We start from the raw sequence: 25,805 nt of genomic DNA, 5'->3' as shown, positions 1-25,805 counted from the left end.
GAGAAAGAGAGAGGGAGTGAGGGAGGAAGGAAGGGGAGGAAGAAGCAGCCCAAAGGAAAGCCTGCCCTCTCTGGCCAAAGAACCAGGAAAATACAAAAACGTTTAGATAATACAAAGTCTACTCCAGAAATACAAAAACGTTTAGATAACACAAAGTCTACTCCAGCCAAACAACACAGAAAAGAACTGCAGCCCAACCCCTACCTCTGACAGCAAAAGCCACATGGAGAACCTAGCTACACAGGCACCCTTGGCAGGCTGTAACAAGGTGCCTCAATTCTCTCTTCCTTGGGAATATGTCAAAAGAAGCCTAATGGAGAGTAAATTTTCACCAGTGTTCAGTGTAACAAGAATACTCCAACTCATAAGTGTCAGTGGAAGCCATAAGGAGACCCTGAAATTCCATCAAGAAGTCCCTTACTCCCTGGGTGTCAATGGAGGCAGAGTGGAAAACCTGGACTTCCACCTGCACCTGGCAGCAGGAGGTGGCAACCCTACTTTACCCACCAGAACACTATCAGAGGAGGACTGCTACACAAGATTTAAATAAGACCTAGAATCTGTTAATAACCCAAACTGTCCAGGTTTCAATAAAAAAATCATTTGTTATAACAAGAACCAGGAAGAACTCATACTAAACGAGAAAAAGACAATCATAAGATTGCCCCAAGATGATACACATACATTGGAATTATCTCACAAGGATTTTAAAGCAGGCTTCATAAAACTGCTCAGAATAGTTACAAACATACTTAAAATAATTTAATACACAGAAAGTCCTGGCAAAGAAACAGAAGATATAAGGAAAAACCAAATGGAAATTTTAGAACTAAAAAACAAAATAATTGATACAAAAAAAACTACACAGATGGGCTTGACACCAGAATGAACAAGGCAGAGGAGAGAATCAGTGAACCTAAACATAATCGAAATTATTCAATCCAAGCACAAGAGTATAAACAGACTAAAAGAAATGGACAGTCTCAGGGATATGTGAACTGCAACAAAAGACCTTGTCATCAAAGCCCTAGAAAGAGGAAAGAAGACTGAAAAAATAAATACAGCAAAAAAATCTCCTAAATTTTGGGAAAAAAAAAAAAAAGGCCAAGTAGCAGGGGCAGGGGCAGCCTACAGATTCAAGCGGAATAAACTTAAAAAGCCAAAGAAATCTATTAACAAGACACACCATAGTCAAAATTTTGAAAACTAAAGACAAAGAAAATATCAAAAACAGCCTAAGAAAAATGACACATTGCTTTTAGACGTAAAAAACAATTCAAAGAGCAGAGCATTTGTCACCAGAAACCACAGAAGGCAAGGAAAATAGCACAATGTTTTTTAAGAGCTGGAAAAAAAAATCAACCCAGAATCCTATACCCAGTTGACAGGATCCTTCAAGAATAAAGGTGAAACCAACACATTCTCAGGTGAAGAAAACCTACAAGAATTTGTTGCCAGCCAACCTGCCTTAAAGAGTAAAGAATGGCGCAAACCACCACAGGGACAGGGGAATGCGGCCCAAGCCGCCAGGCCGGCCGCCACGGAGTTGCCGCCATGCTGCTGCTGCCGTGGCTGCCACGGCCTGCCGGGAACTCTATGGGCCTCCTGCTCTCTCGCGCGCCGCGCGCCGTTCTCAGTGCGCGTGCGCATCCAGCCGCCTCCCAGGCTGCAGCTGTGAACCCACGTAGTGATTAAAGGACTCCTGGGATATCAGCAATGAAAAAGGTCCACAGGAGGAACAGATATATGGGTTAAGCACAATCAACTGTCCTTCTCTTCCTGACTTTTCTAAATTACGTTTTAATGATTGAAGCAAAAATTGTAACCTTGTCTAATGTGGTTGGCAATGAATGCAGAGAAATTATTTGGGACACCCATGTTCTCAGCGGAGATGGGTAAAGGCACCTGAGGGGAGGTAAGATTTCTTCACTTTAGTTTCTGTAGTACAGAGTTATATACCAAAAATGCCTTTTACAAAGAGATGCGCACACACACACACACACACAAACTGTAGATAAAATAGAATTCTAAAAAATGTTCAAGACAGGCAGGAGAAAGAAAATAAAAGGCAATGAGAGCAAAGAGAAATAATAAAAAGGAAGACTTAGGCAATTATCAACCATGTATTACATGTCACTAAAAAGACGTTGTAGCAATTAAAAGACAAGGGTTTGCAGAGTGGATTGAGAAATATGACCCAACTATGTGCTGCCTACAAGAAAGTAACTTCAAATATAAAGATTTAAGTAGGTTGAAAGTAAAAAGATGAAAAAAAAAAAGATAATATGATGCTGTATATTTTATGTGCATGCATATTTAAAGCAAAAATTGATAGAACTAAAAGGAAAAATCGAAAAATCCACTGTTATAGCTGAATATTTCAACACCCCTCTATCAGTAATTTATAGAATAAAAAGACAGAAAGTCAGCAAGGATTTAGAAAATCCAACAACATTATCAACCAACAAATTCTAAAGTCATTCACAGAACACTCCACACAACAGCAGAAATCACATCATCTTCAATTCTTCACATGATATATACCAAGATAGACCAAACTTGTCCACAGAACAAATGGCAACAAATTTAAAAGATTTGAAATTGTATAGAGTATGTTCTCTGACCACAATGTAATCAAACTAGAAATCAACAGCATTCGGAAGGCAGAAAGAAAATATTTTAACCCTTGGAAACTAAACAACACTTCTAAATAAACGCTGAGTCAAAGGGAAATTCTCACTGGCAAAAAAAAAAAAAAAAAAAAAAAAAAAAAACCCTGAAAATGAAAATATATCAAAATTTGCAAGACAGATAAAGTAGTGTTGAGAGGGAAATATCGTAGTACTAGATTGCTTTCATGAAGAGGAAAAGTCTTGAATCAATAAAGGAACTAAGCTCTCACCTCAGGAGCACAGAAAATGAAGAGCAAAAATAAACCCAAATAAGAAGGAAGGAAATAACAAAGAATAGAAATTAATGAAATTGAAAACAGGAAAAAATTAGAGAATCAATGAGCAGAAAGTCTGGTTCTTTGAATATAAATCTACAAACCCCTAGCAAGACTCACAAAGAAAAAAGAGAAAAGGCATAACTAATATTATCTACAGTAGAACAAGATACCACTACAGACCCTGCAGACACCAAAAGAATAAGGGAATATTACAAACATCTCTACACATATATTTGAAAACGTAAATAAAGTGAACCAATTCCTCAGAAGCACAAACTATCATAAATCATCTAATATATAATAGGTAATTTGAATAACCCTAGAACTATTTTAAAAATTGAAATTGAATTCATAATTAAAAATCTCTGCAGAAATCTTCAACCCAGATGTTCACTGAAGAATTCTACCAATGCTCAAAGACTTAAAGCCAAATTTATACAATCTCTTCCAGAAAATTCAAGAAGGAACGCTTTCTAATTCATTCCATGAAGCCAGTATTATCCTTATAACAAAACCAGACAAAAATAGTACAAAAAAAACCCCACTGTAGACCAATATCCCTCATGAATATGAATGCACAAATTTTTAATAATACATTAGCAGATAGAATTCAGCAATGTATAAAAACTATTGTGCCATGACCAAGTAGGGATTATTTCAGTGATACAAGGCTGACTGAATATTTGAAAATAAATCAATGTAATGTACCATATTAACAGACTAAAACAGAAAAGTCATTGATCACAGCCATTGAAGCGTAAAATGCATTTTTCATGCGTGTTAAAAGCTCTCAAAACACAGAAATAGAGGAGAATTTCTTCAATGTGATAAGGAAACATCTTTTTAAAAGTACCTACAGCAAATCTCCTATATGGTGATGAAAGGAAGTCAAGATAAGGAAAACATTAAGATGAAACAGGCTGCCTGACAGTCTGACAGTCGGTCAACATTAGTGAGAAGATCATCTACGGTAGAGACTTATGTTGGAGCTGGGAGGGGAAAGATGGGAGTAATGCCCCCTCTTTTTTTTTTTTTTTTTTTTTAATGAAGTCTTAAGGGCATCTTCTGTTTCAGAGGATAATACTGTGTTCTACCCAGTGAATGTTTTAAGTTCCTAAAAAGTAAATAACTGTTTCAGCCTTTTAAATTCCATATGAAATTATCAAATGAGTCATGAGAAAAATGCTAACGTCAAAATTAAAATCAAATGAATCACTGTTTCTGGCTGCAAAGCAGAGCACTTTGCTCTGTGCTTACACTCTGAGGAAGGCCAACTGGCTGCCTGCTCCCTTCCCCACCACCACACCCCCACCCTCTGGAGCGGCCCTTCTCCCCAGCATCTCAGAAGCTGGGTTGTGAATAGGAGAAGAACAATATCTCCCCCGCCCCCAACAAGCATTTTCCAAAAGGTAAGTCTGTGGAGTTACTCCTCTCCCAAAACTCAAGCCCATCACCATGGAAATGAAAAATAGCAATGGGATTTTGTGCCTTCTCCAAGTTGGCATCTTAGAAGAGACTTTCAGCACAGTTTCAGTTGTGTTCAACAAACTCTCAAGTTTGTGATGACATAGGACCAAATCCCTCTCCCTCTCCAATCAGGTTGACTTTTCCAGCTCCTCTTTACTTAACCTATTTCCTTATCTCCATGGAAGGTCCTGATACCCAGAGGAAGGGAGAGAGAAAGAGAGCTGAATGTAAAATAGAACTATAGGAAAATTCTAATTGGTTTTTTGAGGATTGGGTAAGTGATAGGTACCAAATTAAAAGTACCAATTTGTGAGGCGCCTGGGTAGCTCAGTCGATTGAGCATCCGACTTCGGCTCAGGTCACAATCTTGCAGTCTGTGAGTTCGAGCCCTGCTTTGGGTTCTGTGCTGACAGCTCAGAGCCTGGAGCCTGCTTCGGATTCTGTGTCTCCCTCTCTCTGTCTCTGCCCCTCCCCCACTCATGCTCTGTCTCTCTCTCTCTCTCTCTCTCTCTCTGTAAAAATTAAATAAACATTAAAAAAATTTTTTTTAAAAAGTACCAATTTGTACTTCTGCCAGAGAAGGACCACCATTTAGCTTACCTCATCGCCTGACAGCCTTGTAAGTCCCAACTACTTTGGGACCCAGAGGTCAAAGCCTCACAGATCTAGGCAAGCGCCTTCCTGAGAGTTATGTTTTGGCAACAGCTGCCATGGAGGGAGGTTCTTATTTTTACACCAATGGGGCTGAAACATCGCCATCCCCCTGAACTTCCTGGAAATGGCATGTAATACATGGACTTGTCCCCATCCCTGGAAGTTCCTTAATTAATATCCCTAAGATGAACAGCAGTGTTACAGTTTCAGTGTCCTCTAACTTTAATGGTTCTGAGAATGGGAACTGTTTGGGACACTGAGCACCATGCTATGATAATGCACTTCATTATGCTTTAGTAATGTCTATCAACACTCCCTCTACTCCTTCACACTGTGTCCTTAAAATTACCTTAGTGAACCCACAAGTATTTAAAGGGGTGAGGTTAAACAAAAGCGCAAAGAGGGGCACCTGGGTGGCTCAGTCAGTTGAGCATCCGATTTCTGCTCAGGACATGATCTCTGGTCTGTGAATTTGTCTGTGCTGACAGCTCAGAGCCTGGAGCCTGCTTTGGATTCTGTGTCTCTCTCTGTCTCTGCCTCCCTCCTCCTCCCCCCACCCCCCACTTATGCTCTGTCTCTATCTCTCAAAAATAAATAAACATTGAAAAAAATTTTTAAATAAAAGCACAAAGGAAGTATCCTTCTGACATCCAGACCTCAACCTGGCCTCATCAGTGAAAGTAATATTCAGGCAAGAAAAGTGCTCACAAAAGAGAGAGAGGATCTGGAGCTCACTTCCATATTACATATATCATTATATTATATAACAATAACCTTCCCCAACAAGGCAGAGTTATATTTTCTTTAGGGTTGCTGTTGTTGTAAATGGATTCTAGAATTCTTCAGGTTGGAGGGCCTGGTGGTTCAGTCAGTTAAGCATTCAAGTTAGGCTCAGGTTGCCATCTGAGTGACTTCGAGCCCTATGTCAGGCTCTGTGCTGACAGTGCAGAGCCTGCTTCAGATTCTCTGTCTCCCTCTCTCTCTGCCCCTCCCCTATGTTCTGTTTCTCGAAAATATATAAATAAACATTTTTAAAAAATAGAATTCCTCAGCTGAAAAACTGTTCTTTCTTCCCAGGTATATAAAAAGGGAGCCATCAAAAGTAACTTCTAAGCCCTTCTCCACACAGGCAAAATGTTCCATAACATCACCAAGGAGTTATTATGCTATGATAGTATTAAAAAATCACTCTTCTGCTCATGAAAGCTGCACTGACCAATTGACTATATATATATATATATATATATATATATATATATATACACATATATATATACACATATATATAATTGATCTTATATATATATATAATTGATCTTATATATATATATATATATACACATATATATGCACAAATATGTAAATTTGTTAAACCACGAATAACCCCCAAGTTCTCCATTGTTCTCCATTTTCTTTTATTCAGCCAAGCTATCTTCAGGCAGCAAACACACACTTAATCCTAGGAGATTAGAAAATACTAGAATCTTCTCCTGGGGCTATTTTCCTATTTCTTTGTAGCTCACCTATTGATTGTCATGAGGTTTGAAATCTGATTCATTTCAGGGCTTTGGTCTTTAAATATTGTGCCTTATAATATTGACAATACTCATGTGCTGGTGAGGACTTGTAGCTTTACTGGTTAAACCAAGTGATTGAGCAATTTTTAAGTCAGTAGTAAGGTTTCTTTATAGGAGAACATTTTGTCAAATTTATATGTACAGGCCAGACAGGCTTCAGAAGATCCTCGTTTCCAAGACAGGCTATGATGAACAAACTTCAGGACTCCCTGTTTGATCCCCATGCCAGGAAATCCTGCCTGTAAATGAATCAGTAAAGTTGGTAAAGTTTTCCATGGATTTGACTGAATTCCAGCATAGGGAACCCTGTGAAGAGGAGAGACAGAAAGGCAGCATCTCCGAGGATGAACAAGGGAAAGGGGCAGACCCAGAATGAGGAAAGCACGTCAGCTACAAATTGTGTACACATGCAAGACGAACTTGTGAACACACGTCCAACTTGGCAGATGTATAAAGATCATGTATTTATAACACGCTCCTGAAACATCTTACTGAAATGAGCAATTTAAATGACTTTGATTTAAAATTAGGCTTTTAAGAATTTTTTAAAAACACTTCCAATAGATCCACCGAAAAAGCAAAAGCAGCTTCTCAGAGCCAGTGTTCTCCACAAACCAAAGTCTTGAGTTTCTGAATGTTGCCTCAAAAAGTGATCTCTTCTCTACCTCTTTGCCTCACAAAAATCGAAGTGGCTGAGTGCTCAAGTTCAACTTTATTAATGATTTAAAACACACCCTTGGAAACTAAGCTGTCTTTTTCTTGTCCATTCAGGTGGGAAGTGTGTTCCAGCAAAGGGGAAACCTTTAGAAAGTTCTCAAACAGATAATACCTAAAGAGCTTGACTTCAAAAAATCTGATACCAGCCTTCTACCCAACAAAAGGAAGGGTAACCTGGTAAGAAAACTAAGCCTTCCATATTAAGACAAAGATAAAATACTTCAGCTGCCAAGATTCGACATCTTTAAAAATGCCTTTTCAATCTTTAACTTTTGTCTGCTTGGTTGTCTAGCAACCAAGTGCCGAAAAGAAACTCCACCCAAAACAAAGTGAAACAATACAGACACTTAACTTCATGAGTGTGTGCGCGTGTTAAGATTCTCAGCGTGCAAAGATAGAAACTCCCTTTCAGACAATTAAAACAGAAAAAGTCCTGATTGTAGATGGCAGGAAAGGAAGTCAGGAGTGAGTAAAAAGCAACTTGAAAATGCGTAATGCGGGATGAGGGTATAGTTTCCACACACCGGGCTAAAGCAAGGTTTACACTCTTAAGTAATAAAAACAAACCATTAAGCTAGGCCCAGCACTGTCAGGAAGTATAAAACAGTTCTTGAAACTTTGCAGTTACTATACAAAAGCTTTTCATAAACTCTGTTTCCTGATCTTCATTAAACGTTCACATCAAGTTGCCATGGGGCAATTAGCTTGCCTCCTGAAATCAATAAAAAATCAACAATTTGGAAATAGTTGTACAGTAAAATAGTTCAATAATTATTCTCTCATAGTGTTGTGGCCAAGTGGTTCCAGTGTAAATGCAGTCCAGATGAGATCCCGCTCCTTATGAGGGAAGCTTTAAGCAAATCGGTGGTTTGCAGAGAGATCTCCCCATCAGAACACACGACAACAATAATGTACTCCTGGCCCTGCCTTAGAGTGGGGCCCAGGGTACAAGGCAAACACAGTCTTGAAGTGGGTGTTCATGTCAGCATCTGGCATACCGCTTAAGCATCTCAGAGGAACTCAATTCAAAATGTAGAGACATAAATGAAATGATAAACCCAACAACAACAAAAACACTAGGTGCCCTACACTCAGCATATGGACTCCAGACAAGGGCAAATCAAGATTTTTCCTTTGGATATATGGGAAAAATATGTATGTATATGTGTACGTATATGTTATGCACATATATATAGTATATGTTGACATATTATTAGTGTGTCTAGTATTAAATATACACATATGTATGTGTCTAGTATTAAATATATATATATTATATATATATTTATATATGTATTATATATATATTTATATATATATGTGTGTGTGTGTGTGTGTGTTTGAAGATTAGGAATTCATTCATCTCAGCATTTCAACAAATATTCAAATCTGTGCTGCTTATAAGAAATCTTAATAGTAGTCCCCTAAAAAGTAAAAACGAGGCTGCAAAACAGATGACCCTCGTAGGACATTTTGCTAAAAAGGAGGCACCAACACAGAGATATTTCTTTGCTGACCCCCACTGCAGAGGGAAATCACTTCCTTTTGCTTTTTCTAGCCTGAGCCCATTCACCTCACCACCTTATTTGAAGCCAACTGCAGCATCACAAATTCCAGTATCCATTAAATCTAATCTCAAATACCAGCTTGCGAAGCTTTATATCACCCTCTAGGCTCAGTGGTGTTATACAATGAACTGCCTTAGAACTTAAAAAAAAAAAATCAAGTATCATTTTTAGTATAAACAAATGCTTCAAATGTATGACATCTATTTGCTGCCTTCAAAGGGAAAACTTTTAACTCAGACGCTTGGCACTAAGATCACACAGGATCAAGTCAGTGGACTGACTTGAGTGTTAAACTTTTTTAAAGTACGTTAAGGGCTTGCACCTGCTCCCCCATCCACATAGATGTACTGACATGTATTTGACTAAACTGACTGCGTACATGCCCAAGCAAGCACGCAGAGCAGATTTTACAAGATAAGCAACCAAGTGTTTTCATGTCTGAGGGTGGCTGGAACACAAAATTGCCAGTCATCTTGTGGGGGAAAAGAATGCCTTTGAAAAAAATATGTAGAACATCATTTCAGATATGGTGAAATGTATTCAAATACCATCCTGTATACAGGTTTTGTTTTTTTTCCTTTAATGGCTACTTCTTAGAGAGGGGCCTAAACTCAGTGCAACTTTCTGCCGTTGTGATTGAGAAAGAATTATCAGAGCCTTGCTACTCAAAGAGTAGTCCATGGGCCAGAGGTAACAGCTTCACCTGGGAGCGTCTCAGAAATTCAGACTCTCAGGCCCCACCACAGTTTCACTGAAACAGAACCTATGTTATGATCCCAAGGGGTCTGTATACACATCAACTTGTATTCCCCTTGAGGCAGTACTGGTGAATCGTATGCACATTAAAATCTAAGATGTTTTATTTAGAGCATCGGTCCCCCAAGTTAGGTAGAAGTTCACTTTGAAATTTGCACAGGAGGGAGATAGTCAAAAACTCTGCCCCGAAGAATATAGTAAAGTTGTAATTTATGGCAACAAAGTAGAGAAAAAAGGAAAAGCATTTTACCTGAGTAAAGCAGACTTGCATTTTATCCATCTCACCCTACTTGCCCCCTGAAAAAAAAAAAAAGAAGGCAAGGAGAGGAATAGAGCAATCTTACTTCTTTGTAATTGCCCACGTATATCATACTTATTCTACACTTAAATTATTCTTTATTGCAAGGTTATGTTTCTTTTGCCTTATAACAGACTGGGGGCTGTGGCATCTAACACTAATATGACTGCAGAATAGAAACACACTCTTTTAAAAAGTGCTTTGAGTTGCACAAATGATTTCTCCATCTCCAATAAAAAATTGAGGGAAAAGACATGGAACGTTTAGATTATCTAGTGATAATCTTGGCCTCTTGAGGTACAATTTAAAGTAGCAATTGGAGTACAAATTAAGAGAAGGTGGAAGCACAGATAAATTTGTAAACTTTCACCCTCCCCCACCCCAATTTTGAATGCAAAAAATGAACAGAGCAATTGGGACCTGCCATACAGGTTGAAACCATGCCAGGGCGAGCACACAGCCCAGACAAGCACAAAAACAGATGACACAATTTAATCAATTTTGAAAGGCGATCCTCCAAAATTCAGAAACTGATACATTTGTTTAAAGCCAACTGTAAAAGGATTCAAGGATTCCTACAGAATAGTCACTGAGGATTCAAAAGATTCCATGTCATGGAGTTATGACACTTTTTCTCAGAATGAAAAATGTGAGCCAAAAGGTCTGTAAGAATGTAGAATGTATGTAAGAATATTCTGTTTCTCAAATGAACTGCCAAGGTCAGAGTCCTCAACTAAACTGAAGCTGAAAATACCATCATCTAGACATATGTAATATATATCACATATTTTCATATGTTTTTATACATATTACATATTACGTGTGTATATTTACGTTTGTGTGTATTTTATATACATATAAAACATGCAAGAGAACACATTTGAATTGATACCATTGAAAACCATTTTAACAAAGAAAATCAGAACCAATGAAGCAGAAAAATCGAAAAGAATGGATTGAATTGCCAAATGGCTGGAAACTCTTGTACTATAATCTCACACTCTCATCTAGAGTATTTGGAGATGAGAAAACATGGTTATTATTTCTTAAGATGTTAAGACAGTGCACGTTGTCCCTCCTATCCATGGCAAACAAGGGTGAAGGATGGCTGGAGGAGAGACCATCCTGCCCTCCAAACTTGGTTCTAAGACTAATGATTCTCACCTAAGACTAATGATTCTCACCCAAAAGCAACAGGGATAGGGCTAAAAAGGAATGGAAAGGTTTTTAAAAGTGGAAAGAGTAAAGGATAACTAGCATTAATTTAAAAACATAATCTACGTAATCTCAAGACAAGGGTTAAATCTATCACAATCAAAATGTTACTATATCCATTCCAAGTTAATTCCTGAGGAGAATCTGATTGTAACAGTCTGTTCCTTTATGAGCATGCGATTTTTTCAGCCAATTCCAAGAAGGCTAGGAAAGTTTAGAACCAGGCCTCACCAATCACAGCAGGATCAGAGGTGACACAGAGCCCTAGAAATTGACCTAAAATACTTCCAGTACAACAGTGGGGAGTTGTGGGTCCCCTGGCCATACAGACATACCCACCGAACCCTTCTTTGGGTCTGGTTTCAACACAAGAGCACAGAAGCTCTGCCACTGTGAGAGTTCACTCTGAGCGGCCTAATTTGACTTCATTCTGCTTGGGCTTCCATCCAATTGGCAGATGTCCTTGCAGAAGCTGATCTCAGACACTTTCCCTTTCTAATTTTTTGGCACCGTTGCCTCTGTTGCATGGGATATCATCTCTGAAACTTTATCTTGGGTTCCCCAGGTTTTGCTTGTTTTGGAGCTTTGGTTTTTCTCTTAAATCTTTCTCTTAAATCATGAACCCCCAAAGACGTTCATGTGAAATACTAAATCATTGGTAATTCCTTTGAGGCAAATATGAATTATCAAGTGACTTGCTTGCAAATTTCCAACCATTCCTTCCCTTTTCCCCACCTCCCTCCAAAATGAGTAACTTCAGAAGCAAAAAAATGCAAACACAAGGTAATCATCATGAATGCTGTACAAATGCACCATTTTCTTACAGGTTGGACTTTATAAAATGAAATGCCAGAGCTCTGATATTTATTATCTAAAATAGGTTTAACATTTGGAGAAATGTGTTCAAACACATAACCTTGGAAAGAAAAGCAAGCTGATCGAACAGAGAATAGGCAGTGGGCAGAAAACATGATGGGCACAATTTTTCTGTGTGTTGGACAAATTTAGAAAACTGGGCCCTTCTGAGCATAAAGAGCTCCCAGATGAGGTAAAAGTTAAATACAAATCAATTTCCAATTCTTCATGAGAGCCATTATATATCAATTTTAAATATACATGACCACAATATTAATAACAAAGAAATCTTATGTTTTATTTAATACTTTGGCCAGACCAGCCCCTTTGAAGGGGTCACTACTTTAGGAAAGAAGAATAACAAACCATCATTCACTTTCCTGCAGGTTCATCATTTTCCCAATTATTTCTATTGGTCCTGCTTTATGCTTTCTGCAAATTAAGGGGTAGGAAAGTGTTTCGATATTAGATCAGCAATGTCTGGTTCTTATCCAAATATTCCACCTAATAAGGACGTAAGTTCTCATGGATTGGACAACCACTCTGCAACATTCCTGAGAATTGAATAATATAATAATCTTGAAAGTCAGCAGAGTGGATTATCCACTTTTTTTTTTCTGGACTTGAACTTGTGACCTTAACAGTAGCACTGCAAAAAAGCAAATGTGCTAAGCACTTTGCCAGAGTAACCTTCCATGTAGACTTTTCATCTTAAATACACACAACTGGAAACAACTACAATTTTTGGAAAATTATGTACAAACCCAATACTTCTTTTGATTACATATAAATACAAATTAGCTATCTTTCCTAAAAAGTGGTTATAATAGTAAATAAATACAAAATAAATCTGACCATTATACTTCATGTGCTGGGGTTGAACCCATATAAAATGTACAACTAAATACATTTTAAAATCTTTAAGGAATAATTCTCTGATTAAAATATTTGTTTTCCCAACTTCTTTTCGTAGATATAAATATATTTTCAAAATAGCTGTTTTTTTTTTTCTCCATTCCATTCCATAAATAAAGTCTTCATTGGGAAATATTAAAGTGTCAACTTGGTTTTTTTTTTTTTTGCTTTTTTCTAAAATATATATATATATATATATATTTATTTATTTTATTTTGCTGTGCTAACGACACCCACAACCCTCCACAACCATGTCCTGATAGTTCTTTAATACGACCTTTTCATTTTCATCAAGGTACAGCATGGAGATAGCACTGAGTTCCGTTGGTACACAGCATGCCTTAGGAATTTTAGAATTAACAGAGTTGACCAACGTCTGAACAATGGCGTGATTAGTGGAGTTCAGGTGATCTGCCAGGGGAAAAGGGCATTCCCCGTGGCAATAAAAGGCATGGTACCCTGGGGGAGCTACGATCCAGTCATTCCACCCCACGTCACTGAAGTCCACATACAAAGGGTGTCTCTTACAGCTGGACTTAAGGCGTTTGCGCTGTTTGTGTTTTGCTTGACGCTTTTCTCTTTTGTGGAGAGGGTGCCCTTTCCCGTCGTGGCCAAAAGTTACCAGCAGTGGCCTGATCTGTGACCAGCTGTGCTCATCTTGGTGCAAAGACCTGCTAATCCTGACGTGTCTCTTGGAGACACCTTGGTTCTCCTCCAAGTGGGTCACTTCCACCACAAATCCGTGGTTGGTGAGTCCCTGTGCGGTCCACCTCATCACAGCAGGGGTGACGTCAAAACTCTCCCACCTGCTTGTGTTCTGATTCACCAACCTGGTGTCCAAAAGTCTGGTCATAGGGAACTTCAAGTTGGCTGTTGCAGGTTTTATAATTTCATAAATATTAATTCGGTGATGGAAACTGCTATTGTTTTCCAAAGTTTCCTGCATCTGTTCCCGAAAAACCTGAAGTTCTGCTGAGGTGATAAACTCATCGGTGGGGATAGAAGTTAAATTAAAGAAGAATCTCCGGGTTGTTTTTCCACTCATTTCAGGCAGTTCTTCCACAGATTCTAATTTGATAGAGAAAGGTGGAAAAGGAGAAGAAAAAACTCATTCAGTAAAATAAGTAACAACAATCTGATGATATATGAGAATTTGTAAACCTCATTTCAGGGTTTGATTCAACCCATGTAAAAGTTTGCAACCAGAAAATAAAAAACTCCCCTTTTAATAAAAAGGAATCCTCCTTTTTCTGTGTGTTTATGTCAACATGCACACCATGAAGCAAAACTTCACAATTCATTATTATGTTTTTAATCCAATACATGAATACTGCTTCCAGGTGGCTATAATAATGGGGGAAATGGTGAAGCATTTCTTTGGAATTCACAGACTTTAGGGCAAAAAAAAAAAAAGTCAGCACTATAGTTAGTAGAGGTCTAATGAGTGAGGATTTGAGGAAATTATTGCATTTCTTAAAAAGAAAAAGGCTTTAATGTCAATCCCTTAAGCGGTATTCTAAATCATTACTCTGCAATTTAGATGATTTACAAATCTCGATATACAGATTTCAGTTTCCTAATTAAAGAGTCTGAAACTCAACATCAACGATGACATTTTGCAAAGCACACCCTACTATTTTACTCCAAGTCCAGAGACAAAGGCATTTATAGGGATCGACTTCTTTGGAAGCATAAGGGTGGTACTACGACACCCGTAGTAATTAAGGCCAGACAATTTCAAGAGAAGGAACTTCCCAACTGTTGTCTGTTCTCTCACCTCCTTATGACCTCAAAAGCCAAATCTCATTTTAGATACTTTTGGGGGGAAAAAAGGACTCTCTTCTGTTTTTAATTCCTTTGTCCTTATAAAAATAATAATAAGCCATATTAAAAACATACACCTACCAAATAGACACAAAACCAAAAAAATTATGAAAATTTACAAAAATACCATTATATTTGTGACATAAGAGATAATGTCATCCTATTACAGAATAAACATTCTATATCTACTATCATCATTTCAAAACAGCCATTGAAGTGGGCTGTGCATAAAATGTCTTTCTGATTTAAGATTCCTGAATTTAAATTTAAAGGAGTACTGTTTTCCAAGCAAACAATAAAATATACCATAGCACCTTGAATGTTTTTGTCTGCAAATCATCCAAGGTACACGTTATCATTAAATTGGCAGTAAATACCAATAGGATTTGAGACATTTGGGCTTATTTTCTTCTAGCTTTACCACAGCCTTGCCCTTTCATTATCTAAAAACCTAACCTGCTTCATTCAGGATCCAACCTAAGTGCTACCAAAATCTGTTTGGCCCTATCATTCTCATAAGAGGAAATCATGGTTGTATTTCCCCTAAGTCAAATAGCTATAAGCTGAACACAGAGAATCTAGATGTGTTAGCAGAGCAGAATCACTTCAGATCACTCACTCAAAGGTTCTACTTGTGTAAACCTTCATCATCAAATCACCATTCATCAAGGCAAGGTAAGTGGAAGTGCCAAGTTCAAGAGGGACAATTTACAAGAAATTACGGAGTAATGCTTTAATGTGATGCTTCTCAAATTTTAGTCTTCACACAAAACTTCTAAGACATCTTCAATCTCCAAATGCAGATTCTGATTCAGTGGGCCTGGGTGGAACCTGCGATTCAGCATTTCTAGCAAGCTCCCAAGTGAGGTGATGCTGGGAGCTCATGGACTACCCCTAGAGGGTCAAGATTTTAAAGGATGCTTTTCACATTCAAGTGTAAATTCCAGGAGCATATTTTAAAGTGATTTTTGGTCAAATAATACAAAAATGAGAAGAAACACTAGTGTTGGCCAAGGAGTAAGAGGTGGGCCCATGGAACAGAAAGATCTTCCAAAGCTCATCTATTTGGGATGTGGAGGCTATCAGGACAAGAAGTAAACCCTCCATGGTCCCCTCGTGGCTGCCAGTCTACACCTGTCAGGAATACCTTTGGGGAGCCATCCACACTCTAAACCTCACTCTAAGCTAATGGTACTTCGGACCAGGCACTATTTTCAACAACCAATCAGATCAGGGCTCTCCTTAGTGGCTCCAACAAGTATCAAGGATTGTGTTTAGCTTCTTTCCTTCTTTCCTTTCCTCTAATTCAGGAGCCCTCCAATGTTTCCACTGAAGGCGTTCTTTCAGCAGAGAAGCCAACAGATACCAAAGAAAAAAGGAGTGACATAAAACTCAGCAATGTCCCCCAGATTTAATGACATAAGGCCACATCTGGCTTGAGCTACTGACTTCTCTGATAACCAGCACACCTAAGAATGCTCTCTTTTCTTTTAAAGAGGAGGAAGGAAAGGCAAATTATTCAGGGCATTTGCTGAACAGCTGTCATAAGAAGGTGTCCAGAGAAATACCAAACAAAAACTCTGAATCTAAATCCATAAATGAAAAAGAAAGAAGTAATGAACATACACAGACACATGGACACACACACACACACACACGCACACGCACACGCACACGCACACACACATAGCCAGTGGATGATAATGAAGGGGCAATCACCAAGACAAGAATGAAAGACAGGTAAAATGAGTAAAGATGGGTATAGAAGAGGAATAAAACAGAATAACCCTCCCAAAGATATATGTAAGACTGAATCATATAAAATTGCCACCGTTTGACCAGATTTGATTTGACAGGGAAAAAAAAAAGCCAGCAATTAACATACTTCAAAATCTCACTGGAGGTTATGTGGCAAAAAAGGATATCATTTAGCAACCTTACCAAAGGGAAGAACAGCACTATTAAACAACAGTACCGTGAAGACCTTTCCCTGACTTTCCAAGCTTCATCAAGAACCCCTATTTGTCCTTAATACAAAGGATGCTGTGGTGATGCCCCTGTAGATTCAGGCTACAGAGGCAAGTCAGAAGGTCACAGAAAACCCCAAACCCAGGAAAAAAAACTATTCAAGTTTGGGGCACCTACCACCATGTCCTTTGATCTGCAAGGAATGAATTAATTCTTGAGGGTAGAAAAATCAAAACCTATTTCAAATAAAGTAAAGGAAAAGGAAAAAAAGCTGAAAATCATCATACCAAGCCTAGAGATTCTGAAAATATATTTACCGAAATAGGTGATGTATGCTTTTTGTTAATTCTCTTGTTGAATAAGCTGAATTTGTCAAGGGCTTTGGTTATTTCGGCCTATTTTAGACCTTTATTTATTTATTTATTTATTTCTATCTATTTATTTTTAATTTACTTTTTTTTAATTTACATCCAAATTAGTTAGCATATAGTGCAACAAATGATTTCAGGAGTAGATTCCTTAATGCCCCTTACCCATTTAGCACATCCCCCCTCCCACACCCCCTCCAGTAATCCTCTGTTTGTTCTCCATACTTATAAGTCTCTTATGCTTTGTCCCCCTCCCTGTTTTTATATTATTTTTGTTTCCCTTCCCTTACGTTCATCTGTTTTGTCTCTTAAACTCCTCATATGGGTGAAGTTTAGACCTGAACTTCTAAACCTCTAAGTTCTTATCTAAACAGATGGAGCTATGGCTGCAAAAATGTGGGGTTGGTAAAGAAAAATAAGGCAGCAGTGACATTTGACCTCTCCTCTAAAAGTGAAGTTCTAACTTAATCATATACACTGTCAATTATTCATCTACATCAAAATAACAAAAGATGAGGCTGAATTCTCTTAGCCACACTGGGTTCCCTCTGGCTTCCTCTTCCCTAGACAAGGGGGAATATAGGACATAAGAGAAATAAATCATCATGATAATGTAATTAGTGTGCTTAATGCTTCTTTGTGCCATATCTGACACTAAGATCTTTGACATGAATTATCTCTTAACCAATCAATTAGAGAGGAACTCTTATCTCCATTTTGGAAATGAAATAGTTGGACCTCACAGAGGTTGTGTGACTTTCCTAAGGTCACAGAGCTAGTAAATGAAGAGCAGGGCTATGAGCTTGAGTCTACTGTAGTTTCCAAGTTTCTGGCCACTAGATGACACTACCTAACATGAGGGAAGAGTCAAAAACTCAAGCAAAAGTCAAAGCCATCAGGGGAAACTTTAAATTTAATAAAATAATAACCATAGGGTGAGTTCTTTCCCCACCAAAGGGGATAGAAATATACTACCACCCAAATATGGTGGAAAGAAGAAAGAACTAAAGATCAGGAAAGTAAAGTGGCACAGACTACTCGGTCATGCAGATTTTATTTGGAACCACTGATATTTTGCAGCTGCCTTTTTGTCCTAAAGAATGGGGAATTTAGCAAAAAAGTGAGTTATCATTAAGTTTTGAGAAGTCTGCAACATTCTTTGGACCAAAAATGACTATTAACCTGGGAATGCTGTAGCTAATCAGTATGGTTGGAAATCACTGCTCTTCAGTGAAAGTAGCTAAGAACAAGAAACACTACTTTCTAGAATATAAAATAAGGGCAAGAAAATTGATACATCAAGGAGAAAATAATATAAGATAAAAAGGTTAAAAGGAAACAGTCTTAAAAAAAAAGATAACAAAAGAAATGGCAAATATAGGGAAAGTATGGTCATCCTCACTGACCCTGATCTGGCTTCTGCCCACCCTTAACTCCAACACCCTTGGAATGATCATGTGCCCTCTTACTGTCCTCTGACTACTTGGTGAAATACACAAAGGCAAGTCTAAGAAAAAGACAAAATAGCTCAATGAGAAGGGATCAAGGAAGAATACACGGGAGCCACTAAAAGAGGACAGAAAATATTAGTGTAAGAACAATTATTGGGCACCAAATCCTCAATCTCCATGAGGATTTCTAAAGAGAATGCCTGTTCTACTCGATGGGGCCTTTCTTAACAAGACTAAATACCTGGGGATCCTAGGAAAGCACATCAGGTAAGCATTGGTTTGTGGGCTGTACGTGCCAAATCCTGTGCTTACACTGGGCATTTATGATACAAGTTCTCTCTCACAGGGTAATGGTTGGATATTTTCAAGATAATTACATTTGTGGGAAAAGGGCTAATCTCTATTTGAAGCCTTTAGTCATAATTCCATTGTTTCATGCAAAAAGAAGTCTGTGTCCTTCAGGGTCTAGAGAGCAAGCACATGGTCCTTCTGTATTCCCTCCTGACAGGAAAGCATAGAGACTTTTTGCAGGGCCAATGAAAGCAACCAATTTCAATGTGTTTCTAACTACAGCAAGCACAGAACACTCTTTCCAGTTGGAGAAGTGATTTTTCTATCCTCAGTGGCAGTAGTGCAAGGTCTATGTGGCCAAAGCACTTTTTAATGACTGAAAAAGAGAAAATTATTGCAGCACTTGGGCTCTCCTGAGTGAAAAGTATTGTACAGAGGACTAGGCCAAGTTTAACAGGAGAAATGACAACAGGTAATTTTTGTCTCAGATCGCCTACCATGTGGTCCCATTATCTTCATACAGTGGTTGAGATCTAAAAACCATGATATCTCTTGTGTTGTAAGTTCACCAAATCATCCAGATCTCACCCACAAATGAAACCAACAGGTAATTCTTGGAATCAAGCCCTTACTCCCCTACCAAACAAATGCCCATTAAGGCAGCATGAGCCAAGTTCTGCTCTGAAGCCAGCTGCCTTAATTGCATGGTTTATTAGAAGATTTTTGGTGCCACGCACGGCACAAGGATGTTTATAAAAACCAAATTCTGGGTAACAACAAAATGAAATGGCTTCAAAAAGTGCATTATGTGGTCTAATAGTGATATACTAGTCATAACAAGAAAAGAAATGGATTTGATGAAATTTGAGGCAAAAATTACATGGCTTTTCTGTATCATCTAACTGCACTAAGATCTGACATTACTATAAATTGACTTTAAGCAGGTTGGTAACTTCTGTATTATTTTGCACATAACATGTATGCTTTTAAAGATATAAATTCTGACTTATAAACTCAAGCATGCTATTTAAGCTAAAATAACACTCAAATAATTTGTAGCCTGTTCAGTTTTGATGAAGCCACTTCTAGAGGAAGAAGGAGAAAGGCACAGACTTCACTGATGGAATCCTGCAACTCAATGTTTTAGGTGTCAAAAGACTTAAATGTTCTTCCTTTTAAGTTAGAAGAGGCACACGATACCTTCCTGGCCTTAAAAATAAAGTTAAGAATGATTCCAGGCTAAATGTCCAGGAGAGGTGGCTGAAATAGCTATTCTTGTTACTTTTCTATGCAGAAAAACAGTTCTAAGCAGCATCAGCTGGGAATGACGAGCTGCATCTATAATCACCCCAAGGTTATGTTGACAGAATGTACAGGAATGAAAACATTTCTACATATGACAACAGACAACTTCTGCTTCAGTGAATGACTCCTGAGGGAGTAGAAGGCTATCTTCTTTCTTTTCCCATTGGATTGCTACTGCAAAAAGCACCTCACTTGGAAACGTGCTGAAAAATGAACTGATTATCAATTCAGTGTCCCCTTCAGAACATACAGCTGCTTTGATGAAGTACGTTTTGTTATGCAACTTTTCTTTGGGACTTCTTCCCAATGCCAAGTGCTGTTCTCACAAGTGTAGTCGCCCTTCACAGTGGCAGAAAAGGCCTGGCTGTAACATTTCTTATTTGTTTACAACAGATCACAGATTTCCACTTGAAATTTACCACCTCAACAGGGCAAGGCAAGAAAAAGGGAGCTTTACTCCCAAGTCTCCAGTAACCTACAAGTGGCTGCTGTCTGATACACAGCTTTGGACCATTCTCTAGTATTTGACAAAACCTGTTCTCGATTTGGAATGTATTAAGCCAAAGTGGCATTTAAAAGTGTAGAAAAAGAACTAAAGTGAAACATATTTTTACTAATTGTTCTAACTTGGGTACAACAGATGTCAATAGCTGCTCTAAGACATTTCAAATCCACTAAACATTTTTCTGATGAAACAAGCAGAAACATCCTACCTTAGCAAAACCACATCCAGTACCATAAAAGAAAAAAAAATCCACATTTCAATGCACATGAAAAAAAAAAACAGGCAGCTGCTGCAAAACTTTTATCTGAAGGCTTGCCTTGTCTCTACTAGGGAGTTCATCTCAGATTTAAGCACAAAACAAGAAAGTCATTGTGGAAACAATAAGATTGATTGTGGGATTGATCTCCCACGGGGATTAGATAGGGATTCGAAATCTTCCAAAGCAGGCCCAGATCAACTGTAAATTAGAAAGACTTTGGGGCCCGGGCTTTGATTTTTCAATAGTATCTCTGAAAATTCTGCCCTTGGCTGTGTCTGGCCTAAAACCCTGGCTTAAGCAGGGGAAGCAGATTTACAGGGCAAGGGCTTCCAAACAGACTTAAAGAGATCCCAACCTGCCCCCCTTCTTTCCATTCTCCCCCTATGAAATTCTTGCACGTTTAGCTGACTAGGGGCATGCCTTTTGCCCTCATCTTCCCCATCACTTGATTTCTCTCCAGTTCCTGGAGGAGGAGTCGCTTTTCTGGCTGCAAGCCAGGAAAAGGGTGCGGATTTACCAAAGGGGAATCCCTGGCTCCCGAACCACACAGGCAGTGCGTTAAAGCCAGGTTCCGAAAGGTTCTTACAAAGTCAAGAATGGAAACGTCTGCGGAGTCCTGGCCAAGCTGCCTTTCCAGGGATGCCAACGCTCAACCCACGGTGGGGAGCGTTGGGAGGTGACTCTCCGCCCGCATCTCCGCCCCCACTCTCAACTCCACACCTCACCTTCGTGGTGGAAACTGCGCACGGTATTGGCGAGGCTGGCTGCCCTCTCCAGCCGGTGGTCGGGGGCGGGGGCGCCCGGCTGGCCCGAGTGCCGGCGATACAGGTCCAGCATGTAGGGGGGCACCACGGCGTCCCTGCTGGGGGTGGGTCTCCGCTTCAGGCCGAACATGCTGAGCAGCCGCAACTCAAACTCGCTCAGGACTTCGTCCGAGGGCTGGGACGAGGAGCGGCCAGTTGATGCCGCGAACTTCCTCCGGCCCAGCTCGGGAATGAGGCCGGCCGCGCCGCCCAGGAGGACCTGGGGAAGCAGCAACGCTAGAAGACAGCGGGTCCCGGCCACCATGGTCGACCTGCGGACAGGGCCGACGTGAGTCACCGAGTTCCCCGCCCAACCCTCACCCCTTCCGCCCCCGCGTCCCCAGCTCCCGCTCGGTCTGTTGCCTCCTCCTCCAGGGTGCCCACTTGGTTTGCAACACTCGTGGGGATACTTCAAAGGGGCTGAAGCTTGAACGTTTGGGAGAATAAAAAGCCCCGAGTTCCTGAGCCCGAAGGCTTTTCCTCTTCCATCCCACTCTCACCCATCTGACACGATTTGCACACACACACATACATACATAACACACACACATACACACACACCAGAATCAATGACTGTCACCTTTTTTTCTGTGACACTGGCGCTGACAGCCAGTGCAGGGAACCTGGGGAAACCACCGCTTGGTCTGACACCTCTCCGTTCCCTAAACAAACCCAAACACATTGCCCAGCTCGAATATAAACACGCACTAATGGTGCATGTGACTTCCTTAGAGGCACTGTATAGAACTTCCTGATACACGCGCGCGCGCGCACACACACACACACAGACACACACACACACACAGAGTCTATAACTTCCAGACCCAGTTAACTCAAGGCCACAACTTCCCAAGCCACTTGCAACTTGTGCCCCCCCCCCCCACCCCTGCCCCTGCCTCTAACCTCCGAGGTGTCAGGACAGGCCACTGCAACCCCTTCGCCCTCCCCCCTCCCCCATGCAGTCAAGATACACATGTATATTCCTGGAGTTACATAAATAATTAATATCTATTAATTCACGTATCAGTAGAAGGTGACATTGAAGTACTATCCCCCTCGCATTCTTGGAAACAGAGAGAACCCCAACTTCTAGTATTCTCCTAAATGGCACTTGACTGAGTAGAAAGCCGGTCTTCCTGAGAAACTTGAAGAAGGGAGAAAAGACGGCCATGGTAGGGCTTAAAGGTTGGCAACTAACGGGTGAAATCCAGGGGCCACCTTCTCGAAGGGATTTCTTTGATTTTTTTTTAAGTCATCTAAGTGTTAACAGCCCTAATAAAATACTGAAAAGAGGGAAGGGAGGAGGGGCGGAAGAGTGCGAGCCAGGAGGGCCAGGCTGACGGTCGCCTGGGGCGGTAGGATGTGGGCATTCCCGCAGGGGCTCGGCAGCACGTGGACCTGGAGGGGGTCTGTTTACGTCCGGCCAGGCCCGGCCCCCGGACGGGCTCGGCTGCAGGGGCCGCCCGGGCCCCGCGCCCAACCCCCCAGTCCCAGCCCGGGGCCCACGTCCTCTACCTTTAGGAGACCGCAGACCGTCTAAGAAGCACGCGGGGACACGTCCATTGAAAGAGCCTCCACATGGAAAAAGCTCTGGTCGAAGGACCTGGCGCAGGGACTGGGTTCCCTTCCTTTGCCACCTCCTCCTCCCGGGTGCCGGCGGGGCAGTCCTCCTCGCGCAGGGAACGGCGTCTCGGGGTCGGGCCCGGCGGCGGAGTGGAGGTGCGCGGGGTTCAGAGACGGCGAGGCTGGGTCCGCTGGGGCAAAGGCACCAAAGCGAAGTGGGGAGCGCAAGCTATTCTCCCTGCAAGTTCAAGAAGTCTCCAGCCAAGTGCTGACACACAACAACAGCGAGCAGGGGGAGGAGTGCGGGGAAGGGAAGGAAAGGGAGAGAGGAAAAGCTGGTGCTGTCGTTGTCCTTAGGAAGCAGCGCCCGCGGGACGAGTGGCCCCGCGCGGGGCCGGCTGCGGCACTCGGGGGGCGAGGGTCGGGCGCTCCGCGCTAGCTCCGCCGCGGCCCATGGCTCGGGGCAGCCATCCTGGGAGACGCCAGGTCCGGGCAAGGGCGCAGCGGCGATCTCGGTGCCGGGCGAGTTGCCCCCCCGCATCACTCTGCCTTACTCCAGCGCACCCCCATTAGCGCTAGCCAGCTGAAACCCCCGCGGCTCCGGCGCTCCGGCGTCCTCGGGCGCATTCTCCGGCGAGTGGAGCCGAGTCCCGGGCCGCCAAGGCGGGTGGCCGCGCTCTCCCCTAGCTCTCCTAGCCCCCGGGCCAAGCTGCGGTGCGCTTTGTGGCCAGCCTGGGGTCCGCTCACACGTCGGCCGGCGCGTCGCAGGCCCCCGAGCTCCGGCAGTAGGTGATCGGCATCGCGGCGCTCCGGCTCGGCTCCCGGCTCCCCGGCGCTCTGCGCGCCGGTCCTCGGCTCTGGCGCGGCCCGGGCAGCTGAGGCCACGGCGCAGTGGCGCGCACGGCCGGGCGCTCCAGCCCGCGCGAGGTCTGCGGCGCGCTGGTGCCTCGGAGCCCCCAGTAATCCGCGAGACGCTCGCCGCTCGCCGCGAGGTCGTTCGGGTCGGTGGCGGAGCCTGTGGCTGCTGATGTCCGGCGGCGGCTGCCAATCCCCGGCGGGGTGTGGGAAGCGGAGCGGCGGGCGCAGCGCAAGCCGGGCGCAGCGCGGCGGGGCGAGGACTCCGGCGGCGACGGCGGCGGCGGCGGCGCCGTGGCGCGGCGCTCGCGGCTTTTAAAGGGGACGCAGCCTGCCGTCTCCCTCTCCGCGGAGGCCGAACACCTCCCCCTCGGTGGCGCGGCCCGCCGGGGATCCCCGAGCGGGCGGGAGCGGCGCGCAGGGGTGTGGACGGCGCGCCGGGGCAGCCGCGGCGGGGTGGGGCCGAGGGCGGGGACGCGTGGCTGCCGAGGGGGGCGCTCGCGCCTCCAGCCCCTGCACTCTAAGGGGAGAGCAACTAGAGCGCCCTGGACGCTCGCTGGGACTGCAGGGGCGAAATTCGTAACAAACACGGAGTCTTTATTTCCCACCTGGCCCGTTATTCAACTTTCAGTTTGAAGTTTTTCGGTAATAGACGACTAAAAAAATTTTTAAAAGTCCTCACCAAGTTACAAGTCATCTTGACATAGGCTTGGGTAGACACTTGTGTGTTTCCCCTGGGTAGGAGAATTAAAAGAACACTGGAGTTGCAAACTAGGTGTCCTTTAAATTGTAACACATACGGATATACATAAGTACGTATGAAAATGCATGAGTCCGCATTTAGATTTATATATGTATACATTTATGTTTATGTAAATACACTATTTTATTCAAATACACATGTAATATACAAAAATACTCGTATATGTCTCTGTCAATATATACATATATGTAAATATATGTGCTAACCAAAGCACATTTCTATACGTCTATATACCTATATATGCGAAACAGATGTCATCCTGCCATACATACTCACAACGTTGACTCTTGTGTGTGTGGTAGTGCGAGGACAGGATATTATTTCTTTCTATTTCACTTCATGCTTTGTGATATTTATCTTGCCCAGCTCATAAGCAGGCGATTAGCAGCTCAGAGGAAGGTAAAATAATGCACAGTGTGAACCAAGCGTACAAGACTATTCTGGTTTGAGACCTTAGAACCTCTGACCCACCAGGCCCCAGCAGCAAGTATATAACACGGTCATTTGTCTTCCTCAGCTGAATATTCCCCAAATCTGCTGCACCATGGAGTCTCCAGTTTAAGCCTTTCTGTCCCTCCCAGGATTCCAGGATCCTCCATGCATAACACATCCAGGTTGCCCAAATGATCCCAGAAACCAAGGGCAGAAAATTTTTGGAAACACCAGATCAGCAAAATCAACTCTGCCTGCACAGAACCTACAGCCTGCAAAGCAGAAAAAGTCTGAAGCAGGAGCTCATAACAGCGTATTATCCATGTGTATTATTTTTTCAGTTGGGAAGCTAAAATAATTCTAGGTTCTGCTCACGTAAATCGGATTAGCAACCCACAGAGGGGAATTAGGCACTTGCTGTTTCTGAAAGTATAAAGGTCAAATAA

The 25,805-nt window shown here is 41.8% G+C and overlaps 1 protein-coding gene across 1 annotated transcript; it reads right to left on the bottom strand.

Moving 5' to 3' along the window:
- Window positions 1–12,032: 12,032 nt before the first annotated feature.
- BMP2 (bone morphogenetic protein 2) lies at window positions 12,033–23,847 on the bottom strand. The gene is made up of 3 exons (XM_042931597.1): window positions 23,262–23,847; window positions 21,669–22,018; window positions 12,033–14,040 (listed from the first exon to the last, which is right to left on the bottom strand). The coding sequence occupies exons 2-3, from the start codon at window positions 22,009–22,011 to the stop codon at window positions 13,196–13,198; spliced, it is 1,188 nt and encodes a 395-aa protein (XP_042787531.1). The 5' UTR covers window positions 22,012–22,018; window positions 23,262–23,847; the 3' UTR covers window positions 12,033–13,195.
- Between the last annotated feature and the right edge of the window lie 1,958 nt (window positions 23,848–25,805).

The sequence above is a fragment of the Panthera leo genome, chromosome A3 (assembly GCF_018350215.1).
Source record: "Panthera leo isolate Ple1 chromosome A3, P.leo_Ple1_pat1.1, whole genome shotgun sequence".
NCBI classification, from domain to species: Eukaryota; Metazoa; Chordata; class Mammalia; order Carnivora; family Felidae; genus Panthera; species Panthera leo.
Note: the sequence above shows the minus strand (reverse complement) of the source record. Positions and strands in the feature narration are given on the sequence as shown.